This window comes from Colletotrichum siamense (assembly GCF_013390195.1).
Source record: "Colletotrichum siamense strain Cg363 chromosome Unknown KSG_Cg363_contig01, whole genome shotgun sequence".
NCBI lineage: Eukaryota > Fungi > Ascomycota > Sordariomycetes > Glomerellales > Glomerellaceae > Colletotrichum > Colletotrichum siamense.
The window spans coordinates 4,848,387-4,861,228 of record NW_023501014.1 but is presented as its reverse complement, the minus strand read 5'-3'; the positions used below and the strand labels follow the sequence as shown (position 1 = coordinate 4,861,228).

At 54.0% G+C, this 12,842-nt stretch overlaps 3 protein-coding genes across 3 annotated transcripts; 2 read left to right on the top strand and 1 right to left on the bottom strand.

The window, feature by feature from the left end:
- Positions 1-4,198: 4,198 nt before the first annotated feature.
- YAK1 (Dual specificity protein kinase YAK1) lies at positions 4,199-7,093 on the top strand (the record flags this gene model as incomplete). Its single annotated transcript, XM_036633055.1, has 5 exons — positions 4,199-4,957; positions 5,017-5,216; positions 5,280-5,439; positions 5,499-6,237; positions 6,291-7,093. The coding sequence occupies 5 exons, from the start codon at positions 4,199-4,201 to the stop codon at positions 7,091-7,093; spliced, it is 2,661 nt and encodes an 886-aa protein (XP_036502547.1).
- A 2,084-nt stretch (positions 7,094-9,177) lies between these two features.
- On the top strand, positions 9,178-10,314 carry CGCS363_v001205 (putative RNA-binding protein; the record flags this gene model as incomplete). Its single annotated transcript, XM_036633054.1, has 4 exons — positions 9,178-9,220; positions 9,309-9,436; positions 9,505-10,005; positions 10,054-10,314. 4 exons carry the CDS (start codon positions 9,178-9,180, stop codon positions 10,312-10,314), a joined length of 933 nt encoding a protein of 310 aa, XP_036502548.1.
- Positions 10,315-10,755: 441 nt separating this feature from the next.
- On the bottom strand, positions 10,756-12,651 carry CGCS363_v001204 (Pentatricopeptide repeat-containing protein 2; the record flags this gene model as incomplete). Its single annotated transcript, XM_036633053.1, has 1 exon — positions 10,756-12,651. One exon carries the CDS (start codon positions 12,649-12,651, stop codon positions 10,756-10,758), a length of 1,896 nt encoding a protein of 631 aa, XP_036502549.1.
- Between the last annotated feature and the right edge of the window lie 191 nt (positions 12,652-12,842).

Below are 12,842 nucleotides of genomic sequence, written 5' to 3'. Positions count from 1 at the left end.
TTTCTCTCAACCTGTCGGGGTAAGAGGCAGACTTGATATGCTGTTCCGTTGACATAAAAGTTTGCTACTTTCTGTTCTCTCATGGATACCTCTTCAGCATGACGGATCTGTTGGATTGACGAGCTTATGACACAACTTTCGTTTCTTTTCTTTTCTTTTCTTATGGACCAAAAAAACATTTTCTTTCTCACTCATGCGTGTGTGGTCCCAGTTACTTGGATCACGCCCCGGCCCCCTCCCCTCCCCCTTTTAGATATGTACGAACCAGAATCAGACTGGAGAAGAGAGGAGAGGTGCAGATTGGGGTTGCTGCGATGTTTGTGTTGGTTAGGAAGTGTGGAAGGCGACAAGCGATTAGCGAGTTCGGAGTGCGACAAGATGAGAAAAGGCTCGAAACAACGAGAAAAGAAATTAAAGAAGAACATTGCAAGACATCCGCCGAATCTCAAGGCGGGCTAGCGGTTGATGTTGGAGTGCATGGTGAGATTTACGTGACAGCATTTGGATTGGTTGAGCGGATGGTGTAACGTCGGATTGATGCTTTTCAGCGCGAGGGACGCGAAAACTTGCTACAGATGCTGTTTGGAGCCAACTGAATGCCGCAGATACTCCCCGTGTGTTGGAATCTAAATCATCGTGGCACACCGGTATCCTGGATAACAGTCACCCAAATCTAGCCTACCTATTCCTTCCGGAGAATCCTGCGAATGACGACACGTATGGGCAGGGGGGGGGGGAGGGGAATCAGCGAGAGAGAAGCTGCTCAGCAGTTCTGAGACTGGCATGCAAGACTACCACTCCTGCCGGTTCCGCTGATGTGTTTTTGGTGCACAGCCCTCTAGCAGATATCTTGAGAAGGAGGGGGAAAAGAAAAAAAGGAAATCCAGATATACCGTATGCTTTTATCTGACCCCGACTGAGTCAAAGGGGTTCTTGAGGAGTCGCTACTGCTGTTGCCCATGTCATAAAAGTTACCCTCAACCCACCTTCTGTGCCTTGCCAGTCAGGTAAAGTAGCGAGCGAGGCGAGGGTCAGACAGCTTACGTAGGTACTGCAGTAGCGCAGAGCTGCGGCCCACCTGCAGGAGCTTCTCATGTCTTCTTGGGACGACTCGGCCTTGAATTTTCCTTGATTCTTGGCTGGAGGTTGAGTGATAAGGAGCGGGAATGATATAGGGGGCAAAATGATGGCCGTGATGATCGGCTCGCTCTGAGACCGTCAATTGCTCCATGTACGGGCACCGCATTCCGCAGTCATCAGAGCTCTGGGAGGTTGTCGCTCTTCGCTTGAATGGAAGGTACATCGCCATGTGGGGCACACCTAGCTTCTTTTGGTGGCACGCAGAGCAAATTTGGATGAAGGGCGGGGGACTGATGAAGAATCGGTGCGGCCCTTGCTTCTGCTTTCTCACTATCCGTACGGAGTACCTTACCTCACCAAGGCCTGCCGTGGACAAAAGACTCATCTTGGGCCCCGTTCCGCGGCGCACCCTTCTGGTTAACCGGCGCACCCTTTGGTGGCTTGACGCTGAGGTAATCACTAGTGATTGGCTACTTAGAAACTTATGATATTTCTGCTGTACTATGAAAATACTGTCCCTGCCCTCATTCTGCTAGCCTGCCCTCTGTTGGCTGGCTGGCCCTCTGCTGGCTGCCCTGCTTTCCTCCTGCTGGCCTGCCCTCTGCTGGCTGGGCTACCCTCTGCTAGCTGGGCTACCCTCTGCTAGCTAGGCTTCCCTCTGCTAGCTAGGCTTCCCTCTGCTAGCTAGGCTTACTTTTAGCTCTGCTTTCTATAAGTGAGGTTTTAGAAGTAGAAGGAGGGCTAGCTAGTAGAGGGCTAGCTAGTTAGTAGGAGGAGGGTAGGGTAGCTAGCAGAGGGTAGAGTAAGGAAGACTTACACGAGTATAGTAGCAGACTTCACACATACCTAGCTACACTCTAGCCACGAAGGGGTGCGCCGGTTAACTAGAAGGGTGCGCCGCGGAACGGGGCCCCTCATCTTGTTCAACCCTGCTCTGGTTTCTAAACAGCGACAGGCTTTCTGACCAAGAGAGAGCCAAGGACCAAGATTAGTCCCTTGAAGCAGCAGGGTTCTCAGCAGACGTCTCAGCTTCCCATTCGAAATGGCAGTTTCCGTTTCCTTGCGCTGGGAGCGGATATTCGGAACGTTTGGCACGTTGGGCTGGGCTGGGCTCGGCTTAAGGTAGCTAAAGCAAACCCACATTCGAGTGCTTGAGGTGCTGGCGCGCAACGCACAAGGGACACACACTCAGGGCCATTGGATCATATGCACATCAGTCAATCGTTGTTTCCAGGCCAGACTAGACCCACGGTGTTGGCGCCGTCGTCGTCGTCGTCGTCGTCGTCGTCGTCGTCGTCGTCGTCGTCGTCGTCGTCGCAAAGTCACAGCTAATGAACGTGTCCTCCTCTGAGCTGCAAACGCCGGAAGAGGCCAAAGGTTACTGTATAGCTTTGCTCATGTCCATGGTTGACATGCTTCCGTGATGGTGTAGAAGATGGGAAGCTTCCCAGCATCCTGTCCACTCCTCTCCACCGCGCACCGGCCAACCTGTCCACGGCCGGTTGGGAACATGGAAACCCAATCCGAACCTGACGTACCTTTACCCGCGGGGATTTTGGCGCTGCTGCAAACCCCATTGGCCTTGACTTCCAGTTTGGCCCGCGGTTTTGCTGCCTCCTGCATTTTACTCTGCGTCGGCTTCTCTGCCCACCCTTCACTGTTGCGAACCCCACGTACACTTCACACTCGACATCCTTGTTAAAGCCCACCCACCCGCTTGCTTCGTCTCCAATTCACCACCTTACCTTGGGCCTTTGCGCATCGCTGGATGGCCTGTGGAAAGTGTCATGAGTTGTCTGACATAAGGAGCTTGATGAGCAGCCGTGTTTGGGCGTCCATCTGCTGGCGCCCACTGCCAGACACGGACAGTAAGGTCGGGTCCTTGTGATTAGTGTGTGTAGCTTAAGATCAAGCAAAACAACGCTCGCTGCTCCCGTCAGTTGGCATTGTCTGTCGCACAGCAGCAATTGGCCGTGTTCCCCGTCTCTGCGCTGTCCTGCCTGCTGCTTTAATTGCTTCCCGCCTCCATTGTGTTATGTCTTGCTGTCTCTCTCCCTCTCCCGCACACACTCACACACACACACACACATTCTCACTCTACCTCTCCACAACCAGTCAGTGCTTGTCCACACTGGTTGCGACTGTATTGCTACGGCGGCTCTGTTTTCCCAGTGATCATCGTGGCCCGCGGACGCTCGCATCGCATCCTTTCTCTCCCACCACATCCATCACTACCCCCTCCCCCTCCCCCATTTCGCGCCCTTGATGTCAGCTCCTCGTGCTCCTCCACCACCACACCCTCCATCTTCCGCAAGCACATCGGTTTCTCTGTCGCCTTCACGGCCACCTTCGTTTCGCAAGGCTTGAGACGGACTGATCACTACAGGTTCCTGAGAAGAATAATACCGCCAACCTCCCGCTTCAAACTTTATTCCCACGACGAGAGTTTGGGCTGACACAGCCCAATTTCCCCCGAATCTTGTCCCCAGGGCTCGACTGCGGCGACTGCCACGCTCTGGGCTTGGTTTGCATCAGTCTTCGAGCCTGAGCTTGAGCCCGACCACCAAGTCCTGCCGCCTGCTTAGTGCCTCACTCCAAGGTGCTGCGACAAACCCGCCGTCGTCTCCCATCCTCACTATTCCACCCTCCCGCAGCCTTGCCCGCGGCGCAAGTCATCGTACCGCATTTCACTGCGCTGAGCAGTCCCCAGCAATAACAGTACACACACATACACACATACACACATACACACATACACACGCACACACACATCAGGCGCCACCCAAGACAGGCCACCCATCCACGACGGCATTGTCCTGGGAGCCTTACATACTTACCTACCTTGCCGGTCCTGACCAAAGCGACTCGCACTACTGCGTGCCTGCGACCTGCCCTCCCAACCTTACCATTCCCAGCGCAGCCAGTCCAGCCCGGCCCCATTTGTCCGCCTAACGCGTGCAGTCAGAAGCCAGCGACGACATCAGCTCAATTACCCGGCCCCGGTCTTCTTCCTTCTCACATCACCGCCGACCGCGCATTCGTCCATCTTTCAATCCAACCGATTTCGATCGACCGTAACACTCCCTTTCCTCCGAGTCAACATCGTTCCCCCTCCGCCATGGACTCCCAGTGGCAGCAGGGCTATGCCGACTCGGCCGGCTCTGCAAGGAGATACAATGGCACTGGCGCCCAGATGCCACGGGGAGACTACAACGGACAGCAGGTTCCCCAGGGCCAGCCTCCTGCCGGCTTCAAGTACGATCAATATCAGAGCCCTGGAGGTATCTCTTCTCACACTGCCAGCGCTGCCACCTCCCCCATGTCCACTCCCCAGATGCGCGATGGGAACGGCGACATCCCTATGCACGATGTGCAAGACTCATACGCTGGAATGAAGTACCCGATGAGACCTCATCATCAGTCCCATCTCTCAGGCAGTCGGTCTTCCACGCTGTATTCGTCCCAGGAGCCCTCAGCTGCTGCCCAACGGTATTCGCCGATGGAGGCCCTGTCCCCCACCTCGCCCTACGCGCCCAAGTCTGCACAGAGTCAGTTCGCATCACCTCCGGGACAACGACAGTCCCCGACGAGACAATCCGACTATCTCCCACAGAGCCCCCATTATGGTAGTCGCCAGCAGGGACAGCAGCTCCCCCCCATGTCTCCCTACGCCTCGGGCCATGAGAATTATCCGTCTTCCACTGTTGCCGCTCTCGACAGTGCTTTTGCCGCCGACCCCAAATCACCGCGACGCCCGATTCCTCAGAGAGGACCTGCTCCCGAATTCAGACCATGCAGAGGGCCGACAGACCTTCGACCAAAGGTCAGCTCGCAGCCTCCTTTCCGCCGTGCCAACCCGGAAGGCGGATTTATCAGTGTAAGCACAAATACCCCGCGATTGCACCACATCCGAGCCTTGTTAACCCACTCTGCCAGCCCCTGCAAGCGCTCACGGTGCACCTGCCTGCCACTTACAGGATATGCAACCCGAATTTCAAATACGAATCCTCGCGTAACCCCCGTCGAGTCCTAACGAAGCCAAGCAAGGGCGTGAAGAACGACGGATACGACAACGAAGACAGCGATTATATCCTCTATGTGAACGACATACTGGGCTCTGAAGAAGCTGGTCACAAGTGCGTTTGCAATAAAACGTGAACGGATACGCGCCGTTTGGATAGTACTGACCTGTGACACAGGAATCGGTACCTTATCCTCGATGTTTTGGGTCAGGGCACTTTCGGCCAAGTCGTCAAGTGTCAAAATCTCAAGACTCAAGAGGTCGTGGCTGTTAAAGTCATCAAGAACCGCACAGCATACTTCAACCAAAGTATGATGGAAGTGTCTGTTCTGGACCTGGTAAGACAATTTCGCTGAACTTGACTTGACCCTAGCGCTGACGCTTTTTTTTTTTCCAGCTCAACACCAAGCTCGACAAGAACGATGACCACCACCTTTTGCGACTCAAGGACACTTTCATTCATCGCCAACACCTGTGTCTGGTGTTCGAGCTTCTCAGTGTCAACTTGTACGAGCTGATTAAGCAAAACCAGTTCCGAGGTCTAAGCACAACTCTCGTCCGCGTTTTTGCCCAACAGCTCCTGAACGGCCTGGCACTGCTGAACAAAGCCCGTCTCATCCATTGCGACCTGAAGCCGGAGAATATTTTGCTCAAGAATCTCGAGAGCCCCATCATCAAGATTATCGATTTCGGATCCGCATGTGACGAACGCCAAACAGTCTACACCTACATCCAGTCGCGTTTCTACAGATCTCCGGAGGTTCTGCTGGGGCTTCCCTACTCCTCTGCCATCGACATGTGGTCACTTGGCTGTATCGTTGTAGAGCTGTTTTTGGGACTTCCTCTGTTCCCCGGCTCCTCCGAGTACAACCAGGTTTCCCGTATCGTAGACATGCTTGGAAACCCACCAAACTGGATGATCGAGATGGGCAAGCAAGCTGGCGAGTTTTTTGAGAAAAGACAGGACGAGTTTGGTCGACGAACGTATCAGCTAAAGAGCATGGAGCAGTACGCCAGGGAACACTCGACAAAGGAGCAGCCTAGCAAGAAGTACTTCCAGGCGAACACTCTCCCGGAGATTATCAAGTCCTACCCCATGCCGCGCAAGAACATGAAGCAAAGCGAGATCGACAGAGGTGAGCCAGACGAGTTTGGGCAGCCTATGTACAAATACTGACGTGAAGCACAGAAATGAACAATAGAATCGCCTTCATTGACTTTGTCAGGGGTCTATTGAACATTAACCCTCTGGAGCGTTGGTCGCCGCAGCAAGCCAAGCTGCACCCGTTTATCACCCAGCAGAAATTCACTGGGCCTTTTGTACCGCCGATGAACCTGAAGTCTAGTTCCCTGAATAGGTCCCCGGCACCGGGTACTCAGCAGCAGCAACAGGCTGAGGCTTTGAGCAAGCAAAGGGCACAGGCGGCTCAGGCACAGGCGAACTCCGCCGCCCAAGGAGCTTATGCCTCAATGGCTGCACAGTACCAGCAGCCGGGACACTCCCAAGGCACTCCGATGTACGGGAACAACATGTACTCTCCAAGCAACGCCCACGCAACTCAACCACCGCCATATGGTGCGCAACAAGGCGGGTATGCGCAGATGCCGATGGCTCAAGCGCCGCAGCAAATGCCACCCGGTCCTTACGGCAATGTCTCCCAGCAGCCCGGTCTCTACCCCCAAACGGGAATGCGGCCCCCTCGTCAACGTGCTTCCACCATGGAGCAGCAGCAGAGTGGTATTCCCATGGCTATTCAACGTGTGGCAAGTCATCTTGACCCGAGCCAACCCATCCGACTGCAACCCAGTCCAGCGTACTACCCCCCTCCTGCTGACGGAGGTATGGCTAGTATGGACAATACGCCTGGTCGGGCAGGCAGACGCGGGAGTCGGGCCCAACAAGGTGGAAGAGGCAATCGGGACTTTATCCGCAACCTTGAGGAGCGAACGTTGGAGGAGGGCTTTATGGGTAACCAAAACCCATGGCACTGATTTCGGTTAGACGACTGCCGCACAATCACCTCAAATCTGCGTTTCGATTTCGCCACGAGCGACACCGGCATTATTCGTCGGAAGTGGTCTGCGAGATTAAGAGTCTTCAAACTAGGAAAGCCCTGAAATTGACGCGTCCTGGTGCGATGACCTGGTCAATGTAGAATAAGCCCTGGTCTGCGAGATGGAAGCTGGAATGATGTATGATACCCAAGGGCCTTGAGAACCAACATACGGGCCGTTGTTGTCGTATAAGGCCTGTATGCGTGGAGGGAGCTGTTGAGAGGCGGGCGCAGCGACATGAGCTGGGATGGGCAACGAGACGCAATGCACGGGAGCTTTGATGGGATGATGCACGAGTAGGGAAACGAAAGGCAGGGGCGTCGGGTCGTTAAAGAAAGCGTCTTGCCTGCGGAGAGGCGGAGGGCCTCGACGACACTGGACTTGAGAGAAGACTCTTAACCAACAACCCCTACCGTCCTGGGTTCGCACGGGTGTCGGATACGGCAGGTTGGCTTTTACTCTTGTTGTTTTACTAATGCGGAAGCGATGCCAAAGCCAGCCGCGATGGCTTCTTGACATAAATCTGCCACCTGTGTCCTTTCAATACAATGCTGTAAGCAAAGGTGGCGCTTGATGGGCCGAAGTGAAGATCATAGATCAAGGTACCCAGTGAGACGATGTAAATCGGCTTCAGCCTGAATTCGCTGTGGTGCTTGCAATCACGCTAGTCAGCGGTGAGTAGTGCCTTCTGCCCACATTTGCACACTACCAAAGTTACTCGAGCGGCTAGTACTAAAAAAAAAAAAAAAAAAAAGGAAGAGTATGACCAGAGCGCCTTCCAGATTGTCGATACGAATGTTTCTACTGTCTTCGAAAGCTCTTCCGACACCTCTTCAATTTAGTGCCATTGCTTAAGTAGCTGTTCGACATCTTTCTGTTTCTCCACCTCGTCATCTCTTCATCTCCAACAGCTGTCAACCATAGGTAGCTGCAGCTTCTTCTTCTTCTTCTCCTTAGCTCCTAGCAATAATTTTATCTGTTGGCAATTCTCATTCATCGACAAGCTAGTTTAGGACTTCAAGCCTAGCATGGATCACCCGCTTCTACGGAAGAACAAAACATACGGGGATGGTTAGTTGAGTCAGAAGACTAGACTTCAAGATTATACGATTAGCTGCAACGCCATGTGCAAAGTCCAAGCAACGAAAACAAACATTGGCATGAAAGAAAAGCGACGGAAGCCACCGAGAACGTCCCTGCTGTCTGGCTTGCCCCAAGAAACTGTTGCCCCCTTGCGATGAGACGGCCTATTTCTCCTGTGGTAATACAATGTACTTTGATATCGTCGTTGTTGCTATCGTTGTTAATGTTACTGCTACTGCTGTTGTTAGTGTCGTCTTCGCCGGTATTATGATCATTGCTACTACTTATTTCTACTACTGTATTTGAAAGGGGTAATTAACTAACTACACAGGAAATATAAACATAGCTGCGCAGACAAAGGAGAATTAGGCCGTCTGCAATTACTATGTAGTGGCCCACACATTTGGAGGTTCACCTCAGTGTACCTCAGGTCTATCTGTACATAACCGGGCCTTGTGAAGTTAGCAGCTGTGGCCCACACATTTGGAGGTTCACCTCAGTGTACCTCAGGTCTATCTGTACATAACCGGGCCTTGTGAAGTTAGCAGCTGTGGCCAACGTCCAATGAGCAGATAGTGTGTGGAGACCCCCGGAACACGCTCCCACGCCGCGACCTCGCAAACCAACGCGCGCTGAAGTCAGCCTCATGTGGAATGAACTTTCTCTCCCATGTCGCCCAGGGTCTCTGCAAAGAATCCGTTTCCAAAGCCTATTCTGCCCGCCATCTCGGAAGTTTCTGCGAACTGCTATTGTCATTAAGAGATATTCACTTCTGGATACTCCTGCGCTTCCTTGCCCCGGCGACACCGACCGTCGCAGCTGCCGCACTTACAGCTCCCTGCCTTTCGACCTAATCGCAACGCTTTCGTTTTGCGACAGCCACTCAACCCCCCGCGACTAGAACACCCAACCGCGGATCCTCCTCCGAAAATTTCACAATGGCCAAGGTCGCAACCGAATTCGAGAAGATTATCCAGGAAGGTAGACATGTCCTTTCCCCCTTCCTTCTGAAGTACAATGTTGCCGGCTAGAAACAGCCGCTAACCGACGTCTTTCTTGGGATTCGCAGGACGAGAGAGGAAGAAGAACGAGGCGCTGGCACAGAAGATCTTTTCCAAGGATAGACGACAAAGCGCCCCGTCGAAGCTCAAGCCCGGCGCAGGTCCTTCGCTGGCTAGCAGAGTTGGTGTCAATAAGGTATGGCCGCCGCCCGTTTGCTCGAGTCGAGTCGACAGAAGCACGCAAGCTGACAGCGCTTAATACAGCAGCGTACCGCCTCCCTCGGTCCCAAGGCCGTTCCCGCTGGTAACATCGACGGCGACTGGACGCATGACCTCCATGGCACAGTGAGCGGCGGACGGAACGGCGCCGGAGCTGGTGGCCTTGCGTCTCGCATCTCGGCGCCTGGAGGCAAGCCCTCTGCGGCCACGATGAGCAGACGAAATGAGCGACGGAACGAACAGAGGGCTGCGAGGGTTGCGAATGCGATTGGGCGCTCCGATGCCATGGCCGACATGCAAATGACATCCGCCCCCGCAGCGAGACCAGGCCTTTCTATTCGGGGTCTCGCGGGCCCCTTTGCCGTCATGGCACAGAACTTCGCGCCCGGCACCACGGCCGCTGACATCGAGAGCGCGATGACACCCGTAGGTGGTGAGATGCTCAGTTGCCGGATCCTCAAGACGACCCCGTTGCTCGTGGCGGAAATGGTCTTCGCCACCAAGGAGGGCGGCGATGCCGTGATCTCTACGTTCAACAACCAGACCGTGAGTATTAGGATGTTCGGGAGTCGAACTGCTCGCTGACATTTTCAGGCCGACGGACGTGTTATCAAGGTTTACCCCAAGCCCGGCGGTTATAAGGACTCCACTGCGCCAGCAAGCACTAACGGATCCCGCGATGCTCGCCCTACATCGAGCAATGTCATTGACGGATCTAACGGCTTCCCTGAGTCTGTCCAGGCCGACAACACCGGAGGCAACGGCCTCTACAGTGATAAGATGGTTGGTAGAGGCAACGGCGGCGGCGGCGGTAACCGCCGAGGACGCGGTTGGAACCGTGGCGGACGGCGGTAAACAGCCATAGCAACACTGAATCAGAAACCGGGATGCTTGTCTTTGGCGTTGGTAAAGAGCGGTTGGAAGGTCGAATACCAAGGCGACTCATGTTTATGCTTTTCCCTGTTGCGGCGAACATTCGGGGGTTTCTTTTCTTCCTTTTTTTCTTCTTCTTTCTCCTCTCACGGACCGCAAGAGGTTAGCATCACTTACTCAGGAGCATATGTAACAGTAGAAAACGTTCTTATCGCTTCTTGGCATCAAGTCGTCATTTCGGTTTCACCCTTTCCTCAATAGGGACTCTTGGACCTCGTCGCGTTTTGTACCGCTCGGAAGAGAAAAGTACTTAGAAAGCAATGTTCAGCAAGAAATGGGTATATTATGGAGATGATAATAGTTTTGAGGCGCCTTTACCTATGATACAGCCCTGTCGCTTCGTCCATCTTCTTGCACATCAAGTCACATGCTGGTGGACAAAATAGGCTGGGAGTCCTGCTGTTGGGGGTCAGTCAATTCGACCACGAAACGGTTGATGGCATTTCGCTTCTTCTTAAGATCTTCAAGCTGATCTCCTCGCTCGAGAAGCTGCCTCCTTTCGACTCTGTCGACCGTGGCGATGAGGCTGCGAGCAAGATCAAGAACGAGTTTCGCAAACTCGATGCGGCGTTCGCCCCCTCTTTCGGCGGATGGGTTGGCTTTGGCCTTGGGTTTGGCGCTTGGTTTTGCCGCTGCCAGCACACCTTGCTTGGCCGTGCAAAACGGGCCGTATAACTTGTCGACGGCCGAAGCCAGCTGCTTGCCGTAGCCCCGATCCGCGCCCTCCTGGTTGCCAGACTTGGCCATCTGGCGGAAGGCATGGTCTGCTGCCACAGCGACCCGGTGGTAGAGAATTAGCGCGAGGATGTCGATGCGTGGGGGAAACCGCCTATCGTTCTTCAGAGCTTCTGCACGCAACATCGTGTTGTCGATGATGCCGGTGGCATTGGTGAAGGCATTGGGGTTCATATTATCACGGAGGCACGCTTGTAGGGCCTGGTGTACTAGAGATGATGTGAATTGGGCCTGGGGCATCTCTGAGAGGATGTTCATGGCGAGGGCGCTGGCTCCACGGCGCTCAAGTTGCGACATGTATAGTTCGAAGTTGCCGGCGTCGGGCTTTAGGCCGTAGTGAAGGACGAAAAGATTCCAGTAATCGGTGGCTAATCGGGGCTGTCTTTGGGTGGCTCTGGATGAAATGAGGAGGGAGAGTGTCTTTGGACCTGGAACCGCGAGTTTGACGCCATCGCGATCTTGGTCATTCTGAGATCGCTTGTTGCTGACGGCAGCGATATCTCTATTGCCATTATCCTCGTTGATCACACCTCCCCAGTCTCTTTTGACGTTGGCGTCCTCCAAGTTGGGTATGCCCATGGTGTCATGCAAATGCTGCATCAACTCCTTTTCTGGCAGTATGCGCGCCATGGCCAGGACCAACTCCTCGTCCATGGTAAGCCTTCCGGCTCGCCACTCGCGCATTACCTCTTCCCAGATGCGCTTGCACTGATCAACAACCTTTAGCGTCTCGCTCTGTTGTCTGCCCGCTGGCTCCCTGGTACCCCCGACATCATGGCTAGGCTTGGACATGATACTGAAGCGCAAGCTGTTGAGAATGGTCGTGTATGTTCGTGCGTCTGCTCCGCGACCGGCCTTCGGGTCCGCCGAATCCAGGATGGCGAACATGGAATCAACGTCCTTCCCGCGGCCGCATGCTTGGAGGACAGCGTTGAGGTGTATTTGGTTCGCCTTGACTCTTGTATCTTGCAATAGAGTACGATACAGCTGGACCGCCCGCTTGACACCGGTCTCGGGGTGAGGTACGTTGGCAAAACCGCGGAACATGATAGTGTACGTCTGCTCGTTGGGTTTCTGCCCGCGCTTCTTCATGTCGTTGAAGAGCTTCCATGCGTTGGCCGGGCTTTTTCGGGTGACAAGCTCGTAGTCGAGAACGTGGTTCCAGGCAACGGCACAATTGTCTCTCTTGCTGGCTTCTTTCACCAGGAGGACGGCTTCTTCATAACGGTGCGTTTTAAGCATCGCTTGGACTTGCTGGGCAATCTTCCAGCGGTCCTCCGAGTACGCGAGTTCTTTCTCAACAACTCGCTTGACCCTTCTTTCTCTTTGACTTTTCGCTTGCACCTCTTGTTCTTGGGGTGCTGCGTTCAACTTCCGCATGAACTTCTCCTGTGTGATTGCGTCGGCATGGCTTAGTCGGATCAGCGGCAGGTCATATTGAGGAATGCGAGGCGTCCTGGCGAACAAAGCTACTGTCTTGATGGGCTTGGTTAACCTCCTGAGACACGCCGTACAGGCCAACATTCTGGGTATCGATTCTCGTTTTGCACGCCAGGAGAGACTCCTAATTGTGCTGGTAGATGCGCCGTTACTTGGAAATTTTGCAGTGACTGAAGCTGCTAAGAATGAAGCTGCCGCCTTATCTTATCGGACGTAAGTGAAATATCGGTATCCGTATTCATACTCTGTATCCGTACAACGGCATGCATGCTTAG